The sequence below is a fragment of the Sinocyclocheilus grahami genome, unplaced genomic scaffold (genome assembly GCF_001515645.1).
Source record: "Sinocyclocheilus grahami isolate Dianchi unplaced genomic scaffold, SAMN03320097.WGS_v1.1 scaffold16.1, whole genome shotgun sequence".
NCBI lineage: Eukaryota > Metazoa > Chordata > Actinopteri > Cypriniformes > Cyprinidae > Sinocyclocheilus > Sinocyclocheilus grahami.
The window spans coordinates 2917333-2936169 of NW_015505195.1; the positions used below are offsets into that span (position 1 = coordinate 2917333).

General features: G+C 37.5%; 1 protein-coding gene across 1 annotated transcript in view; it reads right to left on the reverse strand.

The window, feature by feature from the left end:
- The window catches only part of LOC107549930 (semaphorin-6B-like), a 75656-nt gene that overhangs the window by 10972 nt on the left and 45847 nt on the right, over window positions 1-18837 (reverse strand). The window contains exons 10-15 of the mRNA XM_016231120.1: window positions 12991-13122; window positions 12732-12881; window positions 11873-12052; window positions 9570-9710; window positions 7995-8072; window positions 6727-6785 (exon numbers count right to left, since the gene is read on the reverse strand). Coding sequence (XP_016086606.1) covers window positions 6727-6785; window positions 7995-8072; window positions 9570-9710; window positions 11873-12052; window positions 12732-12881; window positions 12991-13122 — 740 coding nt within the window. The remainder of the gene's footprint in view (window positions 1-6726; window positions 6786-7994; window positions 8073-9569; window positions 9711-11872; window positions 12053-12731; window positions 12882-12990; window positions 13123-18837) is intronic.

An 18837-nucleotide genomic window follows, 5' to 3' on the forward strand; every position in this document is an offset into this window, starting at 1 on the left:
TATATATGTGTGTGTGTGTGTGTGTGTGTGTGTAAATAAATATTTTTTTATAAGTATATATTTCATTGGAAAATTAAATATGAAAACATATTTCATTTTATTACCCGTGGTGTAAAGAACATGTCAAATTTTTATTGTAATACACCCCAGACTTTCTAAATGGAACCAATCATCAACATATAACCAATTAATTAAAATACCAAATTTTTGTAATTACTATAAACAATGTGGTGTTTATAGCTAATTCAAATCTGTATGGCTGAATTAAAGTGCTTTGATGGCTGTGTTAATTGCTGAGACAGTACTTTCTAATCACTTGTAATTACTTTAGAGAAATATGTCTAATTATTTGAGAAAAATGTCTATAAGGGGAAAAACAGGCATAATTAGTCCAAATTAATCATGTAACCATTTTTGTGTTTTTGCAAATGTAACAAAACGCCAGCTGTTTCACGGTTTCTTCAAATTTCAAATCCATAAATTACTCTTCCTGTCATTCCAAATCAGCTTCCTGTGTGGTGTGGCCAATTCATTTCAAATTTCAACTTATGAACTGAAAGGAAGCCCATTCTTCACTTCTGAATTTTCCGGTACACGGAATGGCCTACCTCAGTGTAGACATACGTGTGTGTGTTTGTCCATGACAAGATTAATGACCTGGACATGAAGGTCATGAGATGTTGTACTCCAGGAGAACATGAACTGCCCCTGTGGGAGTGTTTGAAAGGTCTGGAGGGCAAGAGCACCACATCAGTCTTACAAACACTCACTGTAACACCTAACTCCTCTATAAAACCTATTACACCCACCCAACAAACTCCACAGAGCATACAAAACGTGATTCCCACAAAATGTGACACTACAAAATGACAACTGTCATCTTCATTCCAAGTAAAAGTTGTATATTACACATCAAATATATTCTGCTTGACTGATTTCAACACTTTGTACAGCATTTGTTGCTTTTTTGAGGACATAAAATTTACTTGATAATGAATACATGCCATATCATCATAAATCATGAAAAACTATCACAGTTTCCTCCCAAAAATTAGGAAGCAATCTATTTCCAACTTTGCTAATAATAAGAAATGTGTCTTGAGCATCAAATCAGCATATTAGAATGATTTCTGAAGGATCATGTAACATTGAAGACTGGATTAATGGCTGCTGAAAATAAGCTTTGCCATTACAGGAATAAATTACTTCTAAAATATATGAAAACAGACATTTTAAATTGTAATATTTCAGAATATAACAGTTTTTTTGATCAAATAAATGCTTAGCCTTGGTGAGCATAAGAGACTTCTATCAATAACATTTAAAAATCTTACCCACGCCAAACTTTTGAACAGCAGTGTACATGAGACATGTAATTATATGTTTGCTAGCTGATACCAATTACAGCAGAGAAGCAAATTTGCCAGCGTGTGCCTCATTGCCTTTCTCTGCATGGCTGTCATCCCACTCCATAAGAATGACGCCACCGTGCACTTCTATGTGTAATATGGACTTCAATTTTTTTATGATTGTAACCCACTGTTTGGAGATTCGAAACACCACCTTTCTCCAGGAAATATTTGAACAGCGGCGTAATTGCCTCCATCTGTGTCAACTCTGTGATTATACTCAAATGCTTTTGCAGCAACATACACACACGGGAGAAAATGCTAAGCGGGTGGAATATAGATGCAAAGAAAGAGTAATGGGGCTTATGACTGTCTGCTCTTTGTACACATACTGTAGTTGAACTTGCTGGTTTTAAGAGAAGCCTCGTTTTGCAGTCCATTCACTCGTAACAACGGTGGAGCGTGACAGTTCTCTCCAACACTGATGTCTCCCTCCCTTTTAATGCCTGGTTTAACAGCGTAGACATTTGCTGATGAGTTTCTGTGCAAACAATGACTCTGTCGCTCCCATAAGTGAACGTAGTTAACTTTTACCAGTGGCAAGTATATTTGGATTCTACCCCAGTATTGGGGGGTAAAAAAGTGTGTAACTTTTTTAAGTAATCTGTAAGTTGTTTTCGGGAACCACAGTCTGCCAAAGTGCCTTTTGACACAGTTATATATATTTCTTTACATACAATTTAAAATAAGTTTCCTATTTTAATATATTTTAAAAGGTTTTTTTTTTCCCTCTGATAAAAAGGCTGAATTTTCCTCAGCCATTACTCCAGTCTTCAGTGTCACATGATCCTTCAGTAATCATACTAATATGATGATTTGGCGCTAAAGAAACATTTCTAATTATTAATATTCAAAACAGCTGAGCTGCTTCATATTTTTGTGGATTCTTTGATGAATATAAAGTTAAAAAAACTGGTTTTATTTGGGATACAAATCTTTTGTAACAATATAAATGTCTGTACCGCCAGTTTTGATAAATGTAACCTTGTTGAATAAAAGTAGTTTCCTTCCAAAAAAAAGTGACCCCAAACTTTTGAACAGTAGTACAGTAGTAGAATATTTTGGTTTTACTTCCTTTGGCATAATAACTCACTCCCCCTTGTCCCCTCACATTACCTGCAATTTTACATTGAAAAGAATACTGTTGAAGTTTAAGGAGCATTAAATTAGCCCCTAATCCTGCAATCGATATGGCTGACTTAAAGGTCATGACCTGTAAAGGGTTAATTCCACATTGAGGTAAGATCAGGCGAGAGAGCAAAGTGTCTGCCCAGGCTGGAATGTAAAATGTCATGCTATCCACCTCAAGCTAGCATTTCATTCTCCAACATACACATTCCAACAACAAACATGTTAATTGTTTCAAGCACTGTTGTTGATTTTTGAGAACAGTTATTGCAGCTAGTTTAGTCATCGGCCATCATTACACAAGAATACACAACCTGGCATGCCTCCCTTAACAGAGAAAGAAACAGAAAGATAAAGCCAAAGAGATGGGCCCTCAAAATGCAGAATGACAAGTGGCTATTGGTGGCTGTGTCTTGGGCCTCTAAGGGCAGGCCTCACAGGTCAGCTAAATTAAAGCATCTGATGTCTACATTTACTTTGATCAACTCCGCCTAGGAACATCAGGCAAAAGGAGAACTGACATTCTGAAGTAGATCACTAAGTGCTTGGTCAGGGCACAGGAAGAGCAGGTGCATCTCTAATTACGGTCCTCACACTGAAGAGCAAAACGAGAGAGACGGCAGGAACTGCCTGATCGGTTACTCAAACACCAAGGTGAAGTGAAGGTGGAAGAAAGATACAGAGAGATATATTTGGCCTGTTATCATACAGAAGTGCTCTGCAATGTGACAAGCTATGCACCATTTAAACTAAAATGTTCCTCTCATTCTTTCTAATTCCTATGCATGCAGCTTTTATGCAACCTCATATTAATTGAGAGACTAAAAAGACACTAAAAAGACACTCCTTGCTCTTTTGAGATAAAAAGAGCTTGATGTACCATTTACTTAAAACTTCCTAAACGGTCCAAAAACAGCATTTATTGAAACAAAAATGTAAAAACAATTAAATTATGCCTGTTTTGCAGCAAAAAGGATACTGATATTATAAGTGGACTACAGTGAAAATAGTGAACTACTCTTTTTGTACTAAATATAACAAAGCAGTTCACATAGGAAGCCTTTGATTAGGCAGAATGGTAATATTTATTTTTTTAAGGCATGAAAATGTATGTTATTTTATTGTACTGCAGCAAATGGACTATTTTCTGAAATGAAAGAAAAAAATAAAGAAAAAATAAAAATGAAAAGAGAAAAGCTTAATGTACAATGAACATACTGTAACTTTAAAAACGGAAAACATGCTAAACAGTACAATATATATATATATATATATATATACAGTATATATATATATATATATAGGAAATAAGATTAAAAAATGACCCATTCCGAACTAAATTACATCCATTTTGCCAAAAACCCAACATTACTAAATAATGGATATGACCTCTTAAAGTGAACTGCATTTAGCCAAAAAGAACAGAATTTATTATTGTTTTAGAACAATAAAAACTACCTAAAGTACCAAAAATCTTGATGTTGACAACACAATTTGATGTCCATGTTATCTGTCAACTAGCCAGTCTGTTTGTACTGCAGTTTTACAAAGTACTGGTTTTTAAGAAATAGAGTGAGAAAAATTACACTATTTTTAAACTGAGAGAGGTAGAAAGAGCAAGGGAATGAAAAATTGCTTCTGCCATACAGAAGGAAATGCGAGCATGTCAGAGAGTTATAGCAGTGCAAGGTCTTGGGAATTGCAGCAGTGACGGTTCTGTGACACTGGAGACATCAGAGCTTGCGCTCTACATCACTCACGGCCCCGTCTGTGCACCCAACCCCACCCCAGACACCCACCCTCAGTCACAGGCTCCAGCTTGTCTGACAACCACCACCAGCCCGCCATACTTCATCTCTCTATATACCATTTCACCCTTTGTATCTCCCTCTTTGGTTTATGGATCCCACCTTTCGTAATCATTCAGCCCAGACCGAGTCAGAGAGACGAGATGAAAATCAATTCTTCTCCTCTCCCCCCACTTCCACTGACCACTTTTCCGTCGTTAAGCAGAAGCTGCTACCATCAGCCGTCTATCCCCTCTTCGCCCTCTCGGACGTGCATGTGGACATCTGGGGTTCATATGAAGTTCAGGCTCATCCGGGTGATCTCCATCACTGAGGCTGCCACCCAAATCAGAGTATGTAACCCCTCCCAGCAGTAGATGAAAGCCAGTCACCAGCTACAAACTGTGATGGATGCAGTGCTACATCCTCTAAACTGCCCACTTCTCAACCCCTGGCCTGTGTCTCTCTGCACTGCAGGGCCAGGAGAACCGCACTCGTGAAGCGTGATGGATGTGACATGCGGTCCGGTGATCAAAGTCTTGTAGGCAAACACTTATTTACACAAGACTTATTAAGCATGAAGAATGAGATGATGTCCATGCAAGTACCCAGTCTAAAAGTCACTAGAGAGACACCCTGACTTTCAGACCAGCTTAAACCAGCATGAATTTATATGCTGATCAAGGCTGGTTTATGTCAGTTAGTGCTGGTCTAAATCTAAATTAAATAACATAAATTTACAACACTGCATAAGATATGACATAACATCACTGAATCATCAATGAACTGACTTTAGCTGGAAAAATGACTCCGTTATTATCTTCTAGCATTATTGACATTATTGTATAGTTTGCATTTATTGAGAAACTATTTTCCTGTTTAACACTGTAAAGCTGCTTTGACACAACCAGTATTGTATAAAGCGCAAAAAAATATATATATAATAAAATGTTAAGACTTGTAATTATTTGGAGTATGAGTGTGTTTGTCTTACAGCACTGGCAAATTAAAAAAAGTGAGAGAAATAAATAAATATAAATAATATATATATATATATATATATATATATATATATATATATTATCTGCAGCGCAGTAAGACAAAAAATACCAGTATTAAAGATACATTCTCAGAAAACATGCCTTAATATCTAATGCAGTGTTGCTTCTCAAGTAAATTCATCTTGCTTCAAGGATTTATTTATTTAATTTTTTATTATTTACCTCAAAAATGAGCAAGCATCAATTCCTCACAGAAGACTCGATTCACAATTGATTTTAATAGGGTTTGAGGTTAGCAGGTTGCTGAGCTAATAGCACAAATATTATACTAGGTAAAATAGTCAATTACTAAAATCATGAACTAACAATGAAAAATATTTTACAGGATTAATTCAATTTTACTTTCTATATAAACTTAAACATTTTTAGCATTTCCAGTTGTATAAATGAACATTTATGTATTATGTATAATGAACATGAACAATGAAAAGTAGTATATAGTATAAATTACACATACAAGTAATTATAATTAACTGAACATTAACAGATTTATAAATGCTGTAAAAAAAAAAAAAAGATTGTTTATTAAGTTAGTTCATGATACCTAATGCAAAAGAAGCTATCTTTTAAGTCTTCACATCGGGAGCATTTTTTAAAGTGCTGTCTAAGTAGGCAACTTACTAGGTTTTGGAACACGACTTGCATGCTCGTTTAAAGAAGATAAGTTTTGCAAGAATATTGGAAATCAGAATCAAGTTCTCTTACATCACATTATTCATGCTGCTGTGACAAAGCTACTATGTTTTTTCCCCCCAGACTTACTGATCTTCTCCATTAGGAAACACATTAGCAAATACAGCAGTTGGCCCCACCACCCCATTACTTTCTGGCTTGTGCACCACAACTGAAACAGGGGCTGGAAAACTTCAAAAGCTCCTGATGAGCAGATTAAAGTCCAGCCAGGCAGACACAATCATTATGCAATATTTATACATCCGAGTGCTTGTGGCTCACAGCAGATGAGTGAGGTCTCCTGTGGTGGACCCAGGATTAACGTGCACCTATGCCTGTGCAGAATCAGCGGTGAGATCAAAGGGGTTCTACAGCGAGTGAATTTCAGACTGAACGATTGATTTGCTGCGATGAACCCCACCAAGAGAGACTCACCCAGAACTCAACGCTGTTCCAAGACAAACATAATCGGAGATGAAAGGGGAACTACAAATAGAAAGCGCAAGTTGTGATCGCCACACACCCGAACTGAGGCTCTTGCAGCAGAACAGAAGCTCAAAACGGGGCGGAAAAATGACGACGGCGGCTGCTGATCTGACTGGACGAGGGGAGAGAACGGGAGGTCACAGTGTGAAGAGTTTTATTGTTGTAATAAAAATTTTCTCTTACCGTCACAGTCTCCCAAGTGAGAAGTGTTTCCGTGCTCAACGTCTTGTTCGAAGGGAAGCCTGTGGTGAATGGGAGAAAGAACAGTAGTAGAAACATTCATCAGCAAACCACATAAACAGACCATAAAACTGCACCGTCTGAATTGCAGTAATGCCTGTGTATTTTCTCTCTCTTTTTTTGAAAGAAAAACTACTTTTAATGCTGTCTTGAAGGGTACTTCTAAAATATCTTGTTTTTTTTAGGTCCTTTGCTCTTGGGTTCAATAATAAGTGATATTGCACGTTAAAAGCTTGTACAGGATGTGTGCAGAAACTCAATCTGCGCTCCTGATCAAGTCTTATACACAGAGGCATCACAGTGCTCTATTAGAGATGCTCTGTGTTACCTTAAAGCCACAATAATGAAGAAAAATGACTGCAGTCGGCTCACGAATGGCTTCCTTCCAACCGCATAAGTCAAACAGAGGAACGGCTGAAGGCAGAAGCGTGCACAGGGGGACCAGCCTCTTTCCACTACCGTTGGCAATTAGTCAAAGCCCAGGACAACAAGGCAGCCAGGGGTCTTTTACTGCCAGGGTCTTAGTTTTTCAGAAGATACACATTGTTTAAACGCTTTCTGTGAAACGTCTATAAAATATAATGTTTATACAAACTGCAGGCGCAGAACTGTAATCTCCAGAACTCCTCTGAGAGACGATGGCTGAGTTTTTTTATACTACAGTGGTGAACCACCCCGAGAATTTCAATGAGCACGCAGATTGCCGCTCTCCTGAGGATGAACATTAGCCATATTGTAGCAATGAGAAGCGTAAAAACACTGATAAACAGCCGAAAGAAAGTTGTTTTGCATATTCGCTATTTGTGTATATTAGCAAGTGGCAGTAATTAGAACTACTGTATCGTTTTTTCCACTGTGAAATTCAATTGGTGAGAATGTTTCAGTATTATGCGAGACAGAATCGATCTACAGGTTGGCCGTCCTTGGTAAATCAAATCAGATCCAGCCAGAGAGCTGTAATTGCATAACGGCACTGAGGTAAAACGGTCTCCACCTATACCGGCAGACAACCTGTATTTGCACACAGAACTCAATAAAACAGTCTCCCTGGAGACGACGGACAGACCTTTACAGGTATATTTAAAGTGGCAGAACACAAAAACTAGTATGCTTTTTTTAGACCTGCTTTATCTGAAGATGGAAATCTTGTTTTATATGTAAGAATAGATAGATGTAAACATTATGTTGGTAGGTACATTTTCAAACCTCACCTTGTACCTGCACGGAGGAAAGAGCAGGTGCTTCCTCTGGTCCAGCCGCAGTAGGGATCCCGTGAGGCGATGCAGTTCCTGTGAAAGAACAGAAACAAGCATGAATGTACCCCAAGGCACCAGACAGTATATAGTTTAATTCTGCTGGATTTCATCCAAGTATATTCCAGCTGGTTCAGTGCACACATTAGACGCTTGACATGTGTTAGTGTGCCTCACTGGGCTGCACAGATGACCCATGGGCACAGACACAGAGCACGGGCTGGTGACCAGTGATCACAGGATCACAAAACTATCCTAGAGCTGAGAGCTACAGTATAAACAGTTGTTGGGATTGTACTAAAAAGGACAAATGATTCATAAAGACTCTAAATGATGTCACTGTTCACATTAGTGTCAAATTTTAGGCATAAGTTTACATTCTGGATGATCTTAAATAGCTTTATTTAACAACTATCAAAAAGTCAATGGGAGGTTTCCCAGTTATGTACAGTAGCTAGGCAAATGTACTGTGCATGTGTGTATGTGCGGGCTTAATTAGCTATGCTTTTTGGACAAATTTGTCCAAGGAAGCTAGATAAACATGACAAAACCTGCCTTTGGGAACACTTTGGGAGGTCATAATTTGGTAGAATTATATTTAATCTAAATAAAATATAATGTAAAATAAAAAGAAGTAAAGCATACATACATTTCGCTGGTTCTCCCTTGTTTTTGATTATAAAAGCTGTTCTCCTGGGCATTACTCAAAAAGCTATGCGCATGTGTCATTTCTTGCCAGGCCTCCTTAAATTTATCCCAAAGCTGAGATTTATTCATCAGCTTCGATTCAGATTTAGAATTTCCCAATGGTTTTCAATGGGATTACGGAATGCCTTCGTTGCATGCGTGGATTGTTATTAATAATAACAATCCACGCATAATAATAATAATCTCCAAACAGACCCTCTAATAATGGCCTTGCAAGTGCCAGATGAAACTGGAGGTTCCTCACAATTGCATGTCTTATTCAAGACTTTGGAAGTTATTTTGAAGCTGTCACACCCTGAGGTGAATTTAAATCTCCTGTCAAAATGCTCACTAGTGTTCTTTGACCATGCCCAGCACTTTGGATTCAGCATGGTATCTGTCTCATAATGCTTTGCAATAATTCTGCAGACATTGTGAAAGTTAAAATCCTGCAAATGAGCAATATCAATTGACCATATTCAGCGATTTTATATAATATCCTTCTTGGTACATTAATTTAAAATTTAAAATAAATAAAATACATTGCTAAATAATATATAATACTTGTAATAAAATAAAAAATAATACACAAATATACACAGTATTTTTATACAAAATCAATATTAAAATTAATATTATAATCAAATTAACATTACATTAATACATAAATATTTAAAATCAATAAAAAAATATAGATGATATTATTAATAAAATAAAACTATATTATTCTATCAATAAAAAAATAATAATATAGAATTTATAATTTCATTTATATACTGTAAAAACAACAGACTATATGATATGTCCTCATTTGGAGTCCTAACTAAACGTGTGTGTGTCACTCACTTCATGCAGCGGGAATAGAGTTGGCAGCGTGCTACAGGCACTTTGATCAAGCAAGAGGGGAAAGCCAGTAGGAGGCTGTGACTGATGCGGTCCAGCGTGAGAGAAAGCAGCTGCCTGGCCTGAGGAGAGTCCGTCCCACACCTGGAACACACACAGTCCAAATCAATTTGCAACAAATTAAAAGAGTGCAGGGAGAAAGTCAAACACAATTTACACAGAGAAAACACTCAAACACAGTTTGATACAGAATGACATGACCACAACCTACATTAATAAAGTCTAAACTGTCAAGCATAACACAGTCTGATAATGTTTACCTTAACACAATATAATGCTGTGCGGTTAACAAGAACTAATGAAGCAAAGGTAGACCAGCAAAACCTTTAGACAAGCTAGCTATTGCATTTCTTATATGCATCTACTATCCTTTTAACACATTAGAGCTTAGTTATGAAAGTTGGTTTGCCATCTTAAATCATGAAATTTCCACCAAGGCCCTCTATGCATTAAGATAACGGCTTGTTATATAGTATGTCTCTAATGAACTGACACTAGCTTTCACCCTCTGAATGAGGCGTAAAGGGCTTCAAAAAGAAAATGTGTGTCGTATTAATGTGATATCACATTAATGTGTTGTCACTTTGTACTTGGCCCCAGTAACTAATCTGACTGATATCTAGGAGTCTGGCAGCCACCCACTCCTCTGTGCGTTACACTTAATTGGCACTTACCACTTAGAGTATCTCTCTTCCACCTGCCATGCTGGCTAGAAAATGCATTTGTTTGTATACATGTGCACACTGCACACATACATTTGGTTATAGAAACGATTACGATAATGGCCTCGATAGCAGCGGAGAAATCATTAGTACTTTATGCATCGGATCGGAGTAATGAGCCACACTTACCAAAGGCCATCAGAAATGTGATAAAGCTTGTTTCAAAAATTTTGTTAATCAGTATTTTAATCTCATTTTACAGAGAAAAAAAAAATTAAAAAGCTGTAAAAACAGATTAACTTGAGAAGCAAAATGATTTACAGACTAGAAAATCTATGTTGAAAATATTACTGAACCAAATAAAAATAATTACATAATATGGCAGTTAATTAATCTCATTTATATATATTAATATGAAAACATGTATACAGTATACACACACGTGCATATATAATTCAGTTCTGAATGGGCTTTACCATAACCATTACTTTTTATTAATTTATTTTTACTGTTAATTTGCCCTTTTTTTTTTTATTAATCTCACTAAATTAACACATTTAATTAACAGCCCTAGTTGAAAATTGAGTTTTTTAGGCAGCGAACAAGTAACGAAAGAGAGAGACAGGAAGAGAACAGACAGAGGGTGAGATAAAGAGGTGCAAGTTTAAACTGATTTAAGAAGAAAAAAGCTGCCTCTCTTGATACATGTGAGTAGGAGAGCGAAACAGAAGACGTAAGAGATGTGAAAATGAACCACTGCTATAGTTAGATCACAGAAAACAAGCGAGAATTTTTTTTTATTAGAAACAAAAAAAGCCAGACAACTTACACGGATGATACAAATACATCAAGATAAAAAGAAAAGTGTGCATAAAAAGAGATTGACATCAATTAACACTCTAGCCCCCATCTTGTTATGTCATTGTTGTCTTCGCTACAGTGTCTTGATCGATATGGATGAAGACATGGGCATTTTTGAGTGGCTTCCATCGGTCGCAGACTCCCTGACCCTGCGCGTGTCAAACGATTTACCACTTCACCACCGCATGATGAGGGATGGCAGAGGTTATGCAAGGCCAGCATGATCGGAGCCTGATCTGATTACTCCATCTACATTCCCCTGATTAGCTGGCTTCCCGCTGCGCTAGACACAGCTAGCACTGTCAAAGTCGTCACGCTCTCACACACACACACTCCTGCTCTGATAAATTACACAGAAATGTTTAGTGATTCATGTTGATTCATGTTTTATGAAGGATGTTTGTTTTGTTTAGCTAATTTGGTGTTTGGAAATTAAAAACCTGCAGACAGGTTCACCTGAATTACTACATTTTGCTTTAGTGTGTAAAAGGTTTCACAGTTTTTTGAGTATGTGAGGAGGAACAGACTAAACAGCATTTAGTCTGTCTGGATGAAGATGCAATTACCACTATATCCATGAAAAATGAGTGTTGCTCGCAAACTCCTGCCGCTTTCCGCAAGAGATAATGACCAGCTAATGCTCCATCTGTTTACATGCCATGACTTGTGATTCTCTGCCGTAAAACAATCACTAAAGAGCGTGTTTTTAGCATTAACCTCTACCTGTCTGGGTTGTAGCCTTCCAGTTCCTCGAGGAACACATTGTTGTTGGTCACTGTGTTATCCCTGTTGGGGGTGACAAGGAATTTGAGGATGGTCCCTCGGCTGGAACCCAGAAAGAGGACTGTCTGGTTGCCATAGGGACCAGAGTTTGTGTCCACCACCATTTTGTTGAGCTGGTATCTGAAAGTGACAGAAGACAACTTAATACATTCTCAAATGATACAGAGAGGAAAAAAGGTATTAAATTATAATTCAAAATCTCATGCCAAAATAACAAAATACACAAATCCGAAAAGCAATGTGTATTGACAAACCAGCATATCTTGAGGAAACAGCCAAAACTGCTCTACTTGGATGATTCAGCTTTCTAAAATAAGACGATCTCCCAGAGTGTTTAAGATGACACAAACAACTTGTCAATATAATCTTGTTGTGCCCTGTGGGATGCTGAGAAACCCCAGCTGTTGGAACCCCATAGTCTGAAGACTGAGATTGGACAGATACTAATGCTAGCAGACATCACAGACGGCAGGTCAAATGTTTAGCAAGGATCTTAATGAAGAAAACAATGCCCGGGTGAAGCTAGCAGCTAAATTTAATGTCCATTATGTGTTCCTTTGCTTCAAGTTTGTAAAAAATCTAACTTCTGAAGCTTGGTTGAAGTTAGTCATTTGTTGGTAGTCTAAAAGGTTAATAAACTACCATCTGGAGTATTTGAGATCGACCTGATAGCTCATCTAGAAGCACTAGTCCACTTTAGACCAGTGACAAACCAGATATCATGTCTTGAAGGCATGTATGACCTGGTTTTAACAGTAGAGAATCTGGTCTAGGACATCTGAGAGAAAGTTGTCCTCACCTGACCATGGTCCTAACAATCCATGGTCTCTGACCGAGTGATGGGATGGCTTCATCCATCAGCGGATGTGTCTTGACAAAAGTTAACATGTCATCAGGGAAAGAGTTGGAGGAATTGAACTTTGAGCCTTGTATGGCACAACCACCCGGCCTGAGAAATTCACAAACACAGCACATTATTATAAACTTCCTCTCTGCAGGTTGGCATTTGAGGACATAAAACACTCTCTAGAGTTGTAAAATGTCATTTCATTCAGTACCTCGGTTTGGGCACAACCTCATCTGGAACAGGTGTCCATATCGACTCAGGCGATTTCTGCTCTTTAAATCTTCCATCAAACACTCCGGCCAGCTGCTCCATGTCGAAAGCACACACTGCAGAGCCAGGAATACTGCAAAAAATACAGCACAATGTTCATATTACATGATATCCTCAGACCTGTTCTGTTTCCATGATACTGCTCTGAGCTGGAGGAGACTCGCAACACAAAATGGATTTCATTTATCACAAACATGTCAAAAACACTTGAATAGATCTGTACAGTGGGTAGTTGGACAGACATTTCAAGGCAAACAGAGCAGAGAATATTGTCCAGAGCTGTCACCGGAAACCTTGGGTGACTGCAAGCTCTTCCACACACTGACCTATTCCACCCACAAAGGATCTATTCAAGAATGCAGCGTTACACAAATGCAACTGAGAAACATACTTGGATTTCTCCAATAATAATTCAAGTGGCACAATAGAAAGCCACAGAATTCTTCATAAGGTGCCTGTCCATAAACCACGGCCAAGACTCATGTATAGACTGTCTGCAAGGTCACACACACACAAAAAAAACGTTAACTAAATAAATAAAAAAATTTAACAAAACAAAAATGTAGATTATTGATGTCAAAAATAAGCAGCAGCAAAATTGCATATATAAAATATAGTCGAATGCAATGTGTCACGCACGTTTCCTTCTTGAGCATCAGTAAATGTTTTCACCTTTTGTAATAGTTGTGTATGAGTTCCTCAAAAGATGGATCTCAAAATCATACAGTCACTGTTGGAAAGGGTTCAAATATGCAAAAAATGACAAAAAAAAACTAAACAAACAAAAAAACAGAATGTGCAGGACCTGTAGGAATTTTTCTGAAGTGGGCAATGTAACTGCTCAGGGCAAACAAGGGACTCATGAAAAACTAACAGAAAAAACAAATCATTGATCATCAAGGTAACAACACACAATATTACAATCGAAGTATATGTAAACATATGACCTAGTTCATTTATGCAAATTTGGTTATTATTTTGTTTTGTGCACTTTTAAAAATTTGGGTTTCAAAAGGGTTCAATTAGGAATCTTCTTTAACATTGCTATAGAAGAATAGATCGGCAGAAACTTTCAGTGAAAAGTTGATAAAATAAGTTTCTCCACACAGCAATCTTTGATGCAGTATCTCAAAATTTGCATAAAAATATGTGGATGGAAACCTGGTTAGTGAGAGCACCTCTCTTTCCTCCTACTGCGAAGCAGAGCTTCAATCTCTAAATGGTCCTGAAGTGATTTGTCTCTGGTGAAGCGACAGCTTTCAGCACTTAAAGACTTTCTTAGGAGAGAACAGAGAGTCATGCAGGGTGAGTCAGTTCAGTTCTCGTTTACACCCACTCTCTCTCTCGCTCTCTTTCCTCCTCAGATTTCCTGGCACTGACATACTTTGTAAGTACAAACCACAGCTGTATTCTCTTGCATCCTTGACACAGGTGAGTCGTTCACTCCCTCTCCATCACTCTCTTGAGCTCTACATCTCTCACAGTCTTCTCTGTGCTAAAACTCAAATGCAGAACATCACCTTCTGCTTTGTGTTCCAGGATTCTATAGGATCCAATAAATGACTCTGAGAGACTGGATGGCAGGTTCAGGTCTGGAAAGGGTGACACTCACACTGATCTTGATCGTCACCCATGTTGATCTGGGCTTTGTGGTCCATGAAGGCATGCTTGAGTGTAGCTTGCTGGGTTTAAGAGGGAATTAATGTGATAGTCTGTAAAGCTCAGGGGCAGAAGCAAGGATAAACAGCTGTCTCCAATAGCATTGTGGGACACATCTGTCACATGTCCACTGGTTTTACCCTGTAGTGGGATTGTATGTGCGTGTTTGAAGCCGTAGGCCAGATAGCAGCTTAGAATGACCTTATGATTGACAGTGCTGAAACTGTTCAGATTCAGCAGACACAGTGACAAGACTAAAACATAAGTCAGGCCATTTTCTGACAAGACTTCATTAGGCTCATATCAGCCTGATCATCAATGTCATCAGTCTGACACAATGCAGACCCTCAAAATGCCTGACGGGTGAACAACTTGCTGCAGTGGCACAACATGACTTTCTCTTCTCAAAACAGAACTTCGTAAATTATATTGTTTCTTATAAAATTTCTTTCAAATACCAACTTAGGTAACACTTTAGATTAGGGAACACATTCAATATTAATTAAAAGTTTCCCCTCAATAAGCTCCTAAATTGCTGCTTATTGATGGTAAGTAAGGTAGTTGTTGTAGTAGTTATGTTTAGGTACTGGGAGCTTAAAATATGGTCATGCAGAATAAGGCATTAATATGTGCTATAATTACTAATAAACAGCCTATATGTTAGTAAAATGCATGCTAAAAAGCAACTTGTTAATAGTGAATAGTTCTAAAGTATTACACAAACTTATTTCATACACAAAAAATTATTTTCTAAAACAATGTTTTGCTAAACTAATCTGTTAAATGGGCCATATTCTATTTGTTTTTGTTGCATTTTATTTTTAGTCCACTTACTATGATCGTTGTAATTCAGTTTTACATTACCATTTTCTACCTCCAAACCCTACATTTTTGCTGTTGTATCCTTAAAACATTAATGTAAATAATCAGTTATAACTGGTTTATCAGAATACTGAATAGCTTCTGGTGACCTCACTATCATGAAGATTTCTCAATGACACATTTCAGAAGATTATTTTCCAAAAATTTACTTGAGAAGCAACATTTCATAAAATATTAAGACTGACAATATCTTGAATATAATTTTATTTAGTCTTAATGCACCAGCAGAATTTTCACTTCTTATATATAAAGCAAGTGAAAAAAATTAAGAAAATACACTCATAATAAAGATGCATTCTCTGAAAACAAGTCTTCATGTTTTAAATGTTTATATAAGTAAATGTATCTTTAGATATCGAAACAGGAAAATATAACAAAAATACTCACTAAAAAGATTTTTTTTTTGCAGCGTTGGCTGGAGAAGGAGCAGGGAAATCCTGTTTTACATAATATGAAAAATTTGGAATGACATGAGGTTGAGTAAATGATGACAGAATGATTATTTTTGAGTGAACTATCACTTGAAACAAATTTGTACTTATATCCAGTGGGTACGGAAAGTATTCAGACCCCCTTAAATTTTTCACTCTTTGTTATATTGCAGCCATTTGCTAAAATCATTTAAGTTATTTTTTTTCCTCAATGTACACACAGCACCCCATACAAAGATCAGTAAAGGCAATCTGATTGAATTACTGTATGGTCTGCCACAGCTAAACAGAAAAGTTCCACTGTGTCTCTTTCTGTGCATCTCATATGTGAGCTCTGTCAAAATACTTCTCCGCTGCTCATTCCTGTATTTCCTCTCCAACTTTACGAGCCCTTGCTGTCTCCACTCTCTCTATACATGTCCCTTGGCTGCTTCAAACCTGAGAGTGTGCCTCTCCAGTAGATTCAGTAGGCCTTCTTTTATTTCTCTTTCAATCTGAACTCTGCATCCTCCTCCTGCATCCATCATGATCCACTGAGAGGATGATTTCACCTGCAGTCTTCTCATTTACAACAATCTCTCCCCATCCTGCCCTGCTTGGATCCTCGGCCCCACACTTCAAAGCATCGGGAGCTCAAATGAGATGCAAACACCTCTCACCTCCTTGCTCTGTTTCTGTGAGAGTGAAACCTGTCTTTTGAAGAGAGAACTATTTTTTCACTGTATATGTTTCCTGAGTTGAGAAGTTCTTTTGCAATTCAAATGTTCTTGATATTAGATATATTGTTTCTTCAGATCAGATTATTGGTTTCTGGGTCCAGCACAGTTTGTATTGAAACCTCAAATTGTGCGGCTTGTTGAGAGGAAGTGTGCTACTACTTTAAGCAATCTGACTTCTTTTTGTCTGGCAGATGATTAAAGATGAGAAAATGCATATACTCTGCTGTTCTGTTTCAGGTAAGAAAGACACAATTGGAACACCTCAGCAACAACACAGCAAGCCCTGGAAAACATCCTCAACACTCTAGCACACGCTCTGACTCAATGAGCTGTGGGGCCTATGTGGGAAACACAAGTTACCCTCTTTTCTTCCCAGTGATTTCCTTTTATCTACTACAGTCCACGTGCACAAGAAGTGAAAAAAGGCAAAAAAAAAGGGGAGGACTATGTACTGATGATTTATACAGCAAGGAACAATGGAGTGCAATAATGACTAATTTTTACAGTCATGGTTTCTTAAGTATTATACCCTTCCATTTTCTCCATATGGATTTAAAAACATTCTTCAATAAAGAGTTTTAAGCCATGAACTAAACCAACCACCACTGAAATGAATCACAGCATTACAAACTTTGATTTGAAGCAAAAAAGGACACCACACTTCAAGTTTGGTGTCAGTAAGATTTTTTAAAGAAACTAATACTTTTATTCAGCAAGGATTCATTAAATTGATCAAAAGTGAGAGTAAAGACACTTTATAAAAAAAAAAGGAATATTAAGTGGCACTACTGTTTTGAGTATATTAGAATTATTTCTCAAGGATCACGTGACACTAAAGACTGGAGTAACAGCTTTGTCGTCGCAGGAATAAATTACATTTTAAAATATATTATAATAATATTTCACAATATTACGGTTTTACTGTATTTTTGATTAATTAAATGCAGCCTTGGTCTGCATTTAATCTGAAAAACTGAGCATGAATATTTAAAATAAGATTTAGAATTTAAAATCTGCTCATGTATAAACTGGCAAAATGTTCAAAATCCACAGAATAGTCCTGTTAACCACTCTCTATTCAGCATGAGTCACTGCTTCTTAGACAGTGTGCACTTTATTACTCTCCTTCCCATAATACTTAGACCAATCTCAACCACATCCCAACATGCCTTCCTCTCATTCCCATAGTCCTCCCCTGCTGCTGTGTCTGCCACGCACTAACCAGTCCCGGCAATTTGTCTGAGAGCTCTTTAACAGACTACACATCCTCCCGGCAGGCTAGCGAAGCCCTCTGCGCTGTTTATAGAGGGCTGCAGCTGCAGACGGGAATGCTTGTACAGCTGGACGCTCCCTGCCACTGCTCCATCTCTAACTGAGCCCGCCGTTGATCCATGCCCTCAGGATAAGAGTGGAGTAGAGGAACCCTCACAGATAAGAGTCCGTTTTTTTAAAACTCTTGTGAAGGAGAGGTGGGGGAAGACGTGGGCTATTATTGACCGCCTCATTCATTCGACCTTGAGCGAATATCTCCCCCCTCCACACACATATACTCATCCTTCATATTTTTTCCCTTCTCCTCTCGACCCCCCCAGAGCGGCCATTAGCAGACTGAGATGTTATTAGAGTTGGCATTTGCTGAGGTTTGGCCCCTACTCTGACACAAATACACATTTGCATGCTGGGAGTCCTGTCCTTCCTCCATCATTCAGAGGGTGCTCTATTGCACTTCATTTGTCACACAGGACTCATAATCAAGCACACTCTTGCATACACTGTAGACATAGTTCACCCAGATATAAAATGAATATTCAACTTAGGTAGAATCTGAAATTTGAGTCATTATTCACACTCAAAAAAACAAAAAAATCAATGTAATCATCTTACATTTAGATTACCTTTGCAGTCATTTAATATGGCTAACACTAATGGCTATAATAAAACTGTAAATGATTATCAAGGTGGCATTGATTTAAAAAAAAAAAAACACAGTAAAACATTAATGTGAAATATTACAATTTACATTTGTTTCATATTTTAAATATATATATATATATATATATATATATATATATATATATATATATATATATATATATG